At 35.0% G+C, this 13,936-nt stretch overlaps 1 protein-coding gene and 1 long non-coding RNA gene across 7 annotated transcripts in view; both read right to left on the reverse strand.

The window, feature by feature from the left end:
- Positions 1-822: 822 nt before the first annotated feature.
- LOC122635722 overlaps positions 823-13,936 on the reverse strand; it is a 15,540-nt gene continuing 2,426 nt past the window's right edge. Inside the window, exon 2 of the long non-coding RNA XR_006328732.1 lies at positions 823-995. This is a non-coding gene — a long non-coding RNA (uncharacterized LOC122635722). The remainder of the gene's footprint in view (positions 996-13,936) is intronic.
- LOC122635711 (trinucleotide repeat-containing gene 6C protein) overlaps positions 1,891-13,936 on the reverse strand; it is a 25,845-nt gene continuing 13,799 nt past the window's right edge. For 3 of the 6 annotated variants that reach the window (XM_043826229.1, XM_043826231.1, XM_043826230.1), the window contains exons 2-16: positions 13,873-13,922; positions 13,658-13,770; positions 13,395-13,572; positions 10,797-13,124; positions 10,340-10,686; positions 9,924-10,245; positions 8,010-8,537; positions 7,471-7,850; positions 7,161-7,361; positions 6,508-6,666; positions 5,348-5,800; positions 4,947-5,267; positions 4,579-4,805; positions 3,775-4,147; positions 1,891-3,421 (exon numbers count right to left, since the gene is read on the reverse strand). In XM_043826229.1, coding sequence (XP_043682164.1) covers positions 3,080-3,421; positions 3,775-4,147; positions 4,579-4,805; positions 4,947-5,267; positions 5,348-5,800; positions 6,508-6,666; positions 7,161-7,361; positions 7,471-7,850; positions 8,010-8,537; positions 9,924-10,245; positions 10,340-10,686; positions 10,797-13,124; positions 13,395-13,572; positions 13,658-13,726 — 6,228 coding nt within the window. In that variant the 5' untranslated portion in view covers positions 13,727-13,770; positions 13,873-13,922 and the 3' untranslated portion in view covers positions 1,891-3,079. The remainder of the gene's footprint in view (positions 3,422-3,774; positions 4,148-4,578; positions 4,806-4,946; positions 5,268-5,347; positions 5,801-6,507; positions 6,667-7,160; positions 7,362-7,470; positions 7,851-8,009; positions 8,538-9,923; positions 10,246-10,339; positions 10,687-10,796; positions 13,125-13,394; positions 13,573-13,657; positions 13,771-13,872; positions 13,923-13,936) is intronic. The other 3 variants (XM_043826232.1, XM_043826233.1, XM_043826234.1) reach the window with 3 other exon arrangements.

Here is a 13,936-nt window from a genome sequence, read left to right on the forward strand (position 1 = left end):
AAAAATCAACAAATCCAATCTAAACGATAGAACGATCTCGTCCAGCTCGCATTTTTCTTTTCTTCTAATCATCGAGCTTAGAAACAAAACAAAATATATCCATTATTATATTCGAACAACTTATACAAGATGGCCAATTGAAAAGTTCTTAAATGATCCAAAAGTTCTTAAATACATTTTTAAAATCAATTACTTCTTTTTCTTCTCGACAATTTGGCTATTAATTCCTCTGTTTTCTTTTCGTTCCTTTTTTTTTTTTTTTTTTTTCCTTAGATTGCAAAAATTCCTATGCTCGAATTTTATCAACAAAATATTCATCCAAAATGTGTTAAAAAATAGTAATTAATTTTTTAAATCATTTAGGAACTTCTGTCTCCTCCCACCCCTTCATCCTCTATATATATATATATATATATATATACATATATATATATACACATATGCATATATATATATATATACACATATATATATATATATTCGCTACTCGCATTTGCAGTTCATTTTCACGTTGTTACATATACTAATGGCCATTATCTAATCTCGATTCCCCACTCCGCCGCCCACTTTCCCCTCTATCCCTTATATCATTCTTTTCCTTTCTATGTATTTTTGTTAAGAGAAAAAAAATAAATAAATAAATTAATAAAAAGCAAAAGAGAAAGAAAAAGAAAAAAAAAAAGAAACAGAAAAGAAAGCATAAAAAAAGATTGCCTAGTATATCACGATCAACATATACTAGGAAATAATTATTATAATATAATATAATATAATTTAATTTAATTTAATTTAATTTAATTTAATTTAATTTAATCTAATTTAATTCTTTTTTTCTCTTCTTTTATTATCTTTCTAAATCGATTTTCATTCGACGACAGTGCACTGCTTTTTCGCCTATTTTATACATATCATAAAATCCCCCATCATTCCCTCAAACGTATTTAATCATTTCCTATTGAGAACGGATTCTCCTCTCTCTCTCTCTCTATCTCTCTCTCTCTCGCTCTCATTGCTGTGTTTAAACTCTACATTAATAAAATGGTACAGACATACTGGACATTGGCACGACAGGTGGCATTTATAGATCTAATATAGAATAAAATTTACGTTATTGCGATAACATTTGGTATCGTTGCGTCGTTGCCCCTTTTTTTACCGACCTGGTCCCCCCCAGCCCCCCCCATAAAACCCACCCCCCACCCCCTGTATGTATCACTCTCATGTATCTTGCGTTTCAGAGATCAGAGAACACATTGAGAGGGCAACGACGTCAATGCTTTTGTGTTTATTATTATTATTTTTTTTTTACTTTTTTATTATTTTTTTTATAAGGTTTACTTTACTTTACTTTACTTTACTTTACTTTACTTTACTTTACTTTACTTTACTTTACTTTACTTTATTTATTTTTTTTTTAGCATTTTTTTCTTTTTTTTTTTTAATATCTTTTCTTTCCTTTTTCTTTTTTTTGCATTTTTTTTTTTTTTTTGGTCTTTCTTCCCTTTTTTTTGTGACTTTTTTTTTTCGCTTCGCTTTTTTCTTTTTTTTTCCTTTTTGATTAGATTCGTACAGTCTACATTTGATACTCGCTGCAGTCTTCGGAAAACTGTTCAGCAAAATTTGAACACTCTTTGATAAGAATCAAAGACCTTTGTCCTGTTTTTTAAATCTTTGATGAAAATTACGGTTGTGTCGACGATCTCTTTCTCTACTTTATGTTTCTTTCGAATAAACATAACTTCTTTAATTCTTATTCTTATTCTTCTTCTTCTTCTTCCTCTTCTTCCGCACCTTCCTGTTATTCTTCTTCCTAAGATTTTTCTTCCTAAGATTTTGTTTATCTCATTTTGCTTTTTTTTTTTTTTTTTTTTTTTTTAACTATACCATAACGACAATAATTTTCTTCGTTATCGTTATCGCCATCATCGGTCATCATGATTATCATTATCATCATCATTTCGAGATCGTCGATAAAGGCCGCGATTTTTACCAAAGCCCAGATATACATCGCGCGTAATACACACACACACCCATGATAAAAAGAGACGATTGAATATGTGTTAATAGTGGATCACAATTAGTCTCTCCACGTAATTATCATCGTAAGTCTCTTTAGAATGATCAGACTGTAAGTTAGTTATTAAGTTTTGTCATGTAAAATTAGATATCTAACGCATAAGATCATTTGGCTGTACTTCCGTTATACTTTTTGTGACACCTGGTACATTATGTATATATATATACATATATATACATATATACACATATATATACAAACATATATATATACATATATATATACATATATCATACATACATATATATACATACATATATATACATGTATATATGTATATATATAATGCATACATATATAGATATATACGTATATGTATATATATGTATATATATATATGTTTTAATCCGAGGCAGATACGAGAATGTGATTATTTTCTTTTTTTTTTTTTATTTTTTTTTTCGTTTTTTGTATTTTTTTTTTTTTTTTCTTTAAGTAACTCATAAGAATATTTCATTGCATCATCACCCTAGCGCACAATCTTTTTTTATGTAATTGACGTGTTTCGTGAAGACCCCGTCCGTCTATAATTTTTTCTTTTTCATTTTATTTATTTACTTTATTTATTTTATTTATTTTACTTTATTTTATTTGTTTAACCTTTTTGTCTTTCTTTCTCATATTTAACTCGTCCAGAGACGCATTGAACGTTAAACGATGCGCTCCACCTCCATCTTCGATTAAATTTGAGAAATTTAGCAACTCGACACGTCGAGTCTCCGTGACAATTTAATGATGTATAAAAGCAAATTACTTCTTTACTTCTTGCAATTATTATTCAGAGGAACTCGGGGGGGAAGTTATAGAACTTTGGATCACGAACTTTTATATTATCATTTTTACGTGAGGCGGATATTAAAGATTTGCGTCGCTTTTTTGTTTGTTTGTTTGTTTGTTTGTTTGTTTGTTTGTTGTTTGTTTCTGGATTTTTTTTTTTTTTTGTTTTCAATTGCGTCGCATAAACTTCACTACGTAATGCGCTTGAGTGGATAGCCTCGTTCTCTACATCGACTCACCTCCCAGAAGATCTCCGGGTAAGTACGAGTTGAGAGAACTAGGAGTTGCTCTTTGCTGGTCACTGCTGTCTATACCTGTGTTACTCCATAGCGAATTGGTTGTCGGTGGAGCACCCCACAATTGACTGGAACTTCCGCCCCATGTATCCGGTGGTGGGCCAGTTTTATTACTCGGTCGTAAACCCCAGCTAGCTCCACCAGAACCGCCAGCTTGTTGTTGACCACCATGACTTAGTTGTTGCAACAGAGTATGTACTTCGCTGTCAGCGGGTGATTCAGCGAATATCGTTGTATTTCCCAATACGCAATTGTTCAAAGCTCCTTGTGCCTAAAATCAAATTTTAATTGTTGTGAATTTTTTTTTTTTCTTTTCCTTTACTCTACAACAGCATTTTCTTTTATTTTCATTTTTATTTTCGTTTTCGTATCATCGTAGAAAGTGTATGTATATAAACGTATTAATTATATTGCTGTATATCCTTTCAAAGAAAAAAAAAAAAAAAAAAAAAAAAAAAAAAAAAAAAAAAAAAAAAAAAAAAAAAAAAAAAAAAGAAGAAGAAGATATTTGATGGAATCTATATATATATATATTTATTTTTATATATTTAATTCATTGATTTATTTGAATTTTGTGTCTGCTTGAAGATAATATAAATAATATAAAAGAAATGTTTGCGATACCTTTATTGCTTCGTCCCTAGAGGAATATTTAGTAAGAGCAATTCCATGATTCAAATATAATCGGAAATCTTGAACAGGTCCGTGCTGCATACACAAGGTCTTCAAAGTCGAGCCATCGATTTGGGGCGTTAAGTTTCTCAGTAAAAGCCATGTGGACACCCAGCTAGAATTGCTAACTGGATTGGATTGGAGGCCACCCCAAGAACTGGAGGATTTGGTGACACTTCCTAAACCAGCCCAACCGTTACTGGTACTTCCGGCGCCTTTACTTCCTAGGCCAGGAGGAGGACCTCGTGCTTTACTCATTGGAGCACCCCAAAGTTCGGACGTAACGGCAGTTGGCGGTGGTGCTGACTCCCATGTATTTTTCGAGCTGCATAATACAATCGAATATTTATCAACGATACCACTTTAATTCCCTATAACGTAATTTTCAAGTATTTTCAAGTATGTATATATATATAGATTTCTGTACACGTGTATTTTGTAATTGTTATTTCACATTCCAAGTTTTGAAAATATTTTTGAGATATAAATTATACTTGTTGCAGTAGGATATAATTAGTATAAGTATTACAGTACATTCTAATATTAGAGTTGAAATTCATTCTTGGCGTATGGATTACATAACACTATGTATAAAATAAGATAGTATTATAGTACAATTATTATATCACATAGCAAATAGTATATATCGTATAGAATTTTTTTTTTTTTTTTTTTTTTACACAGAAACGAAACTTGAATTCTAATGAATTAATTAAAAAGAAAGAAAGAAAGAAAGAAATGATCGATAAATCGTACCTAGTAAATGCAGTAGGCGTCGTAGCAGGTGGATTAAATGTCCACGTAGAATTACTTAAACTGGGAATCGATGTATCCGGATTAGCATTTTGAGGTGGTGGTGACGTTTTGCTACTCGATGAGAAAATAGCATCAGGATCCTTTATAGTAGCCAGCGAAAGAGGGGAACGTACGACTGAACCAGGAGTGATACTGGGATCATCTTCGATACTTTTCATCTGGGTACCCTAAAATGACATCAAATATAGGTGGACCCGGATAAATCTTAAGTACTAATGTTTCACGTTAACTAACAATATATTGTGATAATAGCAAATGATATTAAAGCATATGATAGTAAGACGTTGACGGTATTGGGAATGGATTACCCTCCATGGTTTGCCCGGTTCAAATTCCGGTACTAGATCAGTGAATGCAGCGCCTCCAGGTTGCCAATCTTTTCCATCCGTGGAATCTGTATTCCCTGGATCTGGCCAACCGCTATCACCGAGTCTAGATGACCACGTTCCATCGCCTTGACTAAGCAAAGGATTCATATTAGGGCTACTGTGTGACTGCGTTAAACCACCTGGAGCAGTTGGTGGTTTGCTGGTAGTACCAGGAGCACGAGAAAATTCATTTGTTGTTAGATCACCATCCTTATCGAGAGACGGTAACTTCCATTGATTTAATCTTGACTGTTGTTGACTCTGCAATTTTATAAATATGATATAATATCTAATCGTACAAATTCTCATCGAAGTTTATTTTATATAATAATTTTACTAACAACAGGTGGCTCTTTGTTCATCGTCAAATCGCTGAAACTGTTTTGTAAAGCTGACATGGGATCGTGTACCGAACTTTTGTAGTACTCCAATGCCTGAGATGGCGGGGCAGCGTGTTGTTGATGTTGTTGTTGTTTCATATACGTTGCCTGTTGAACCGCAATTTGATTCTGCAGATTTGCGATTTGTTGCTTAGTTTTGGTTATTTGTACGCTAATTTGCAAAACTGACGGACTATTGCCCTTCAATGAACTCTGGACAGAATGTTGTTGGTGTAACTGTTGTAAGATCTTGATTTGTTGTAAAAGTTGATTCAGCAAAATCAACGTCTGCGGTGATAATGCTTGATTCAAGATCTGATGATTCAAATATCCTTCTTGAGCAGCCAGTTGAATTTGTTGTACCAACATACGGAGTTGTTGATTCGATGGTTGATTTTGCGGTGCACGTGATGCCTGCAAAACAACATTTAACACTTTCATTGTAAAAACTACTTTTATAAATAAAAATCGAATCGTCATTTCATCGTAATTCTTATGAGAGAGGATCTAACTACACGAATAATTACAGGATAACGAATAAATTATTGTTAATTGTCCTTACGATTTTAAAATACAACCAAACCTCGTGCAATAAAAAAAAAAAAAAAAAATAATAATGAGAAACTTAATACCTTAAAAAAAATATAATTATACAGTTAAACATTCTCTAATATATTAAAAGACGACACACAATAATTATGAAATAATTATAAAAAAACAAAACCAAATGAATATGACGATGTAACGACAAGCACTAAGGTACAATTTGATAAATATATAAGAACTCAACAATTTGACAAATACAATAAACTTTTTCTTCTTCTAGATATCATTAAAATATTTAATCTAAAGAACGAAAAAAGAATTTTTACTCGATCGTATGAAAAATCATTCCAATCAAATTTTATTTACTTTATAAATATTTTCTTTTCTTTTCTGACTCGAAAATTCTCCAAAATTCTCTCTCTCTCTCTCTCTCTCTCTCTCTCTCTCTCTCTCTCTCTCTCTCTCTCTCTCTCTCTCTCTTTCTTTCTCTAAATTTGTATACTTTAAATAGTGAATAAAGATAGGATAAGGAGAATAAATCCTATAATAAATATTTCAGACGTCAGGTTGTTCACCTGGTTGAAAGGTGGCTGTGGTGCATTGGTACTTGGCTGCTGTTGCTGCAACGGAACAACTGCTTGCTGCTGTTGCTGTTGTTGAAGTTTCAGAAGACTAGCACTGGTCACTGAACCACCTACCCCTCCGGTAGTTGCAGCACTGGGCACTCCTGCCCCCTGTATTACAATACAAATACCGTGTACCCTGCTCCCTTCCTAACTCTATTCGCCCATCATGTGATGGCGTATATATACTGCTACGTATATACATATATTTATTTATCATACGTTGTTTAAAATGAACAAAACAAACCAAATATTCCCATAAATGTAATTTTATAGTTCATAAAGTTAGATTTAAATGAAATTGAAACACACGTACAACACAAACATACTTGTGAATTCAACTTTTGTAAAAAGACAAAATAAAAAAAGAATGAAAGAAAAAAATATTATTAGACATTGTTAATTGAAGTGGAACACTCAAACACGCGATAAATTCACTCAATAGCAATGTCAAATAAATTTTTTATGACATACATTTTTTCTCTTTTCTCTCCAGAAATGATCAAGTATAAGTTGATTAGAAGAAACTTAATTTTGATTGTTAAAGAATAGTAGTGGATATTTGGACAGAACACGTGCTCGGTCTAACGATCTAACGAACTCACCGGTGGGAAAGACATCTGTTGTGTCACGTGATTGAATCTTGGGTATGCTGGCGCAGTAGTCGGTTGATTAGTTGGATCATAGCCAGAATGCGTATCATGACGTCGTGGCCATTGATCAAGAGGTCGAATCTGGCTTAAAAGTTCTTGTGCTTCGTCTCTATTCATTTCACGATTTCTAAGAGCTAACTCGACGTCTTCTTTCTTTAAGGACAAACAAATATCAACAACGTCACATAAATTGGATATACAAAGAAATAATAAAAAAAAAAAAAGATATATATATAAAAAGAAAATATACATTTATATATACCTTATATCCTAAGTCACAAAGATAACGAAATTCACGACTATTCCAAATGAAGTCTTTCGTTAACGAAGGTTTAGCAGGATGACCCCAATTTGGAGTAGGATCAATGTCAGAGTCTACCCAACTACCAGCAGGTCCCATTGATTTTTGTTTGTGAGTAGCAGGACCTCCCCAAGTTGCTGGATTCAATGGAGGCTCGTTCCATGTTGCTGGTGTTTTGGGATCATCCCAAGAGGTAGTATCATGAGGCCCATCCGCCCATGTCCCATTGCGACCTCCAGGAGCTCCAGGATGAGCCCACATACCTGGACCTCCTACGTCTGGTTTCATACCTGGTTGCCCAGGCATTCTATTCTGAGGCATGCCTGGTGGACATTGCATTCCTGTTTCGCGTGTAATTCATAACATTGAAATTATATATATATATATATATATATATATATATATATATATATATATATACACACATATACATATATATTGTCCTAATAACGATTTTATAATAATTAATATAAAATATAGAAATTTCATTAATTACTGACCACCACGTGCTATGTTCGGGGTTGGTAAATCCTTCCAATGAGATACTTTACTGGCAGGCATTGTGCGTTGATTTGCTGCCGGATTTCCCCATAAGCTTGTACCGTCGTCATAGTTAGGCACATTACGCCTTTGCGTAGGTGGTGACGGTTCCTCCCATCCCGAAGGTTTGCCTGGCATCATATCCTTTGGTGGTGGAGCTGCCCATTGATTCATGTTCGAAGGATTGAGCATTTTCGTTGGTGGACCAGATGGATGCTGATGACCCATTTGATGATGTGGAGGACCAGGTGGTTGTCCCCACATAGCATCGGTATTCGCTCCGTTCAAACGTCCAGATATGCCACGTGGATCACCGCGCATATCACCCATTCGTGGATCACGTGCCATAGGATCCATTACGCGCATATGATCTCTTGGATCAAGAGTCATGCGATGATCTCGAGGATCTCGCATCTCTCTTGGATCCACTGATCGTAAATCACGCGGATCTCTATGATCTAGTGATCTTGGATCGGCCCAATTTGTTCCTGTTTATAAAAAGTTATCAATGTAATAGTATACTAAACGCAACGTTTTCAAGATCTCTTGTAAATATCGTAACACTCGTTTAACTTCAAATGTAATCTCAAATATACAATCATTTTTACAGAGATCTTTTTTATGTATTCGATTAAAATTTATTTCGATCGTACAATTTTGTTGTAACTGCTGTACTTTCAACAAATATTCTTCAACAGTTTTATTGATTAAATATGAATGAAAATGTTTCTCTACTTTATACTTTGTAATTTGAAGTTATCACTTTATGGTAATAACTTTATTCACGAACCGTCGATAATACACAAATTACTACATGCTACATTGAATCAAGACTCCTGAATACCCATAAAGTCTAACAGTGAAGTAATATTAATGAAATAAAATTTTAATATTATACACTCTCGATCGGTCATACGATTTCTTTTCTTTTTTCTTTTCTCCCCTTTATTGAAATATCTAATCTAAAAATCTAAACGACACACAGGACATTTGCACAATATTGAGTATGACGTAGGAATTAATTTTACATAACTTCATATGATATATCTAATAAAATCCCAGTATGAGAATACCATCCATATATAATTTGATAATATTATCGTATTTTTTCCCAATAATTTAAAAATGATTTAAGAGACTACTGACATGGACATTAAGGAGTTTAGAGTAGTGCTTAATAAACGGTATATATCCAGCCTAAAAAGAAAGCATCATTTACAAGAAAAAAGCACAGCATTTGAGCATAAAAAAAAAGCACATATGTATATGTAAAATAAGAAAGATTTAAGACGTACTTAGCATAATATAAGAAATATAGCAAAACAAATTAGTTTTTCCCCATAACTTATAAAGCTTTGTGAATGCCGGAGAGTCTCCATACTTAGTTGAACAAAACAAGATATATAATAGCAAAATTATTTCAGAACTAATACAAGCTAAAACTTGATACATTGAAAGTATTAAAATATATGAGAGCTGTTAGGCACAACCGCCAGGCGGGAGAGTGAATCATTAAATTATTATTCTCAACTGCACAAGTATAGTCTAATCTGTTCAAAATGATATATCATATACTTATATATTAAGATATTTAATAACCAATAAAATTTTCCAACAAGATAAATTATTCTGAGAAGCTAACGATATATAATTGTAATACGTGTTACATGGAATAGAAATTTTGTTAATTTTACTTGTACAGTCGCATCTTATAAATCATGATATACGAGAGTAAGGAAAATTATATGAACAAATTCTTGTATGTAATCACAATAAAGACATTACAACAATGTGCCAAAACACGACAGCTTTCAATAAGGTTCCAAAATATCTTTTTCCTAAAGTTTTGGCATCTCCAGCCTTCACCAGCCTACCTCCCCACATACCGGCTTGATTACCGGCAGTCCATTGCGCTGCGTTCGGTTGAGAAGGTGCTGGAGCACCAGTCCACATGTTGGATGAGTCTGCTGTCTCATCGTCTTCGCCCCAAGTACCACCGATATTAGTCGCCGGAGTATGACCCCACGGGGTTTTCGCTTGTTGATGCGGTGGAGGCTGACCTCCATTTCGTAAGTTTGCTTCCCATAGATCAGTACCATTATTTACGGGTGGTTTCCACATAGGAACGCCATCTTTGGTTAGACTGGGCTCAGGAGAAGTTGGTACGTCCCAACTCGTATCTTGATTCACGTGTTGCTAAAAGCACAAAATGACGTCTCTACTTATTTGAAGATGATAGCAATTTTTGTTGTTTATCGATCGCTTCGGAATATATTTATTGTTTACTCACACAACCCCATCCGTCTTGACTAAAAAGCGCTTCCCTCATTGTATTTAATTGTTCAAGCTGTTGCTTCGTCGATGGATTATTACTAGCTGGTGTGTTACCACTACTTACAGATCCTTGAGCATTGTTATTAGATTGATTATTACTTCCATTCGAACTGGCAGACTGTTGCTGCTGTACGCTATTGTTATTATTTTGTGGATTTTGTCCTGGACCACCCGGATTATTAGATTTTCCCTGAGACCATTGACTACTATTCTGATTCCCTTGAGTAGAATTTGACTGAGAGGTAGGTGGACCAGATTGCTGATTCGATTGTTGATTTGGATTACTAACTTTGTTCACGTTTCCTGCGCATAAATAATAGTAACAATAATCGAAACGTTCAGGTATGTGTGAACAATAACTCTGAGACTCTAAATCAATGTTAAAAGTTTGATATATGATGGCATTGATGTACCTGATGTGTTTTGTGTACCAGGTGGACCTTGATTCTGATTTTGATTTGGATTACCAGAGACTGATCTATTTACAGAATTTCCACCCCAATTGTTCGGTGTGCCAGCATTTCCAGGCGCGTTTCCTGGCGTACCAACCCATCCTGATTGGTTAGTATTATTGTTATTGGGTGTTGTTGCTTGAGTAGAACCCCAATTGTTAGCTCCTCCGCTATTCAGCGAACTTTCACCACCTCCTGCTAACTGTAATATCGTTGAGATACCCCATCGTTGTTTGTAGCTTAATATCGGTTCGTAGACCTTGTTCAATAGCCGTGTCGATTCATTGAAAAGAATATTCAGCATAAACTTGAGTCTTCGCTGTTGAACTTCACATTTGGTTCGGTCGGTCTCATAAGCTTTTCGACAAGCAGGTATCAAAGCACGTACGTGTGCAATTAGAGTAGACCATTGTAATGCAGTTGGTTTTGTATAAACTGCCATGTTATCGTAAGAGCAGAGCGCAAAATCATCATGATCATTATCGTTATCATAGTCACAAGTTTGACGATTACTACATGCCCCTGTGCGATCGTAATTGCAATTCAACGGAATATCATCTGTAGCTAAAGATTTGAGCGTCTCGATGTAAGTTTGTGTAGGGTTTAGTGTTTCATGAAGACGCAAGTCATTCGTTATTATATCATCTGTGCGACTTGCCAACATACGCTGGATACATATTTGGTCATTCTGAAATGTATTCAAAAATTCTGATCGCATCCCATCGTCATATATGCGATTATCCGCTCGACATACAGGTACACCGATTGTTTGGGATGTGATGGTGGCTGATTGGCTTGTAAGCGTCATCGTAGGCTCGCAGGTAGTCATTATAGGAATGTTGGCAGCCAACCTAACTTGCTTTCTCTTGTCAGATTCGTTAAATCGAGCGGTGTGAGACATTTCAAACTTAATCCTAGATTTATCTTTTAGCGTAGACTTAGATACAGACTTAATGGTAGAGTTAGATTGAAGATCAGAACCCACTGATCTACTATATTCGCTAATCTTATAACTAGTATTTAGAGGCTTGTTAGACTTATTGTTATCCTGAAATGAAAGAGCACCAACAGTAAATATTGTTGCTTCGGTACGACTAATACCATCATTTTGAGACCCTAAGATCCTAACATTAGTAATCATCATATAACTAGTCTTGTAGCACACAGCGACGTCAACAATGTCTTCAATAACATCTGGATTATCGTTACTACTATTAATTTCTTCTTCAATACTACCAATGCTAATGTTCTTGTTATAATATTCATCATTATTATTATTACCAACGTTGTAATCATTACCCTTACGCTTTTTTAATAATGGAACACATATGCGTTGCATCAGCTCGGTAACAGTGACGTTAGATAATGGAGAAGTAAAAGATTGTACACGGAGTTGCTTGAGATTTTCCAGGAAAGATCGCGAGATGTGGTCAGTTACTTCGTTTCTGAAAACGATAAGCGTAATGGAAGAACTGGCGGTGAATATCGCAAAATTCTGATCGCTTATGGGAACCAATTTGAAATCAATGCCACTGAAATGCGATTTTAAGAGGTTCCATATTTTTTCGAGAGCTAACGTGTATCGAACGTTACAATTTTCGTTCGACGTTTCATCGCTCGTTAACAGTCTAGATGTCTCAGAAGAATTGATAACCAGGGCACACTTATGACCTAGTAGTTTCGATCTCGTTAAGACATCCGTTATAATACCGAATTTCAGAGTAATAGCATCTATCTCGACAGGACCACCACCGCCAAGCAGGAAACAATGGTCACCGTTGCTGATTGAGCTGAGCAATATCACAGACTTGGAGTTATTATTACTTATGAAACTAAAATGAGCCTTAAACTTATTGTTGTCGCCTAGCTCAAGGCGGGACCCTAGTAAGGAGTAATTGTCGACAGAGTTAGGGAGGCGTAGCGACCGTTGGGGGCAATCAGACTTGGGTATCCTAACTAGGCTAGGTACCCCAACGGTGCAATACGCTTCACCCCGTGTAACTTGTAGATGTACACTTACGCTTAGTACCCTAACGCTTAGATCGCTAAAGCTATTCTTATTATCACTTAATGTCTTAAAAGTAGACTTAGAGTTATTGGCGGAGCTGCCCAGCTGACCAAGCAAGCCCGGTGTGTTTTGCTTTCTGTACTTGTGATGATTATGTTCTGCATTGTTGTGGTTATTTACTTTATTATTATCGTAAGTTAGAAGGTGATTTGTTGGGTTTTTTGTGGTTACTGGCGCCACTGACTGGCAGGCCTTACCTATACCAGCTGAGCTGAACTCACCTGCAAGTATAAAAACTAAACTGTAGCTAAAACGTTGCACTTAAATTATTTCTTTATAATTTCTCGTTTAGAAGCTCTGATATATCAACTCCGTCAATGAATTACACTTTTCAAAAGAAGCTAATATCTCAGCAAACACTAAAGCTGATCCCATGATTTTCTTCAGCTTAACGAATTCATCTTAACATCTACGATATTGGCAAAGGAACAATTTTATGATAATATATCTAATAGAACTTAACGCATGATACAGAACATAAAGATACTTACTGGTTTGGCTTGGCAGGACGGTTGAAAAGTCATTGGCGGCGGTAGCTTCCAGATGGCTAGTACATGCTGCCATCTTGCTGCTGTTTATGGATTCGATATCACAGTACCTAGCGTGCTCTGATCCTTCCCATTCCCCCTCCCCATACAGACTGCTTTCCCCTAATACTACTACATCCCCCTAAAATATAAAAAAACATCAAGCTATAACATAGTAATCGCATCGTAGAAAAATCTTTGTAATTCCAACTTAACGGAGAACCTACCATGGAATTTTGTACGAAGGCATTTGTTTCTGTAGAAATCTCATGTGAACTAGAATTGTGTGGAAACATTGGGCTCAGTTCTTCTTTGGCAGGCAATGCATAGAAACCAAGATCTAAAGAACATTAGACTTTCGTATTCTAATCGCTTATTTTCCACATTATACTATTATATGTATGATAGAACAATACGCAGCATTAAAAGGAAACTTGCTAACCTCATAAATTATCACTATCAGTGCGCTCCCAGCTCCATGCCAGTAGAGATCTATAACAAATAAT

The sequence above is a fragment of the Vespula pensylvanica genome, chromosome 19 (assembly GCF_014466175.1).
Source record: "Vespula pensylvanica isolate Volc-1 chromosome 19, ASM1446617v1, whole genome shotgun sequence".
Lineage (NCBI taxonomy): Eukaryota > Metazoa > Arthropoda > Insecta > Hymenoptera > Vespidae > Vespula > Vespula pensylvanica.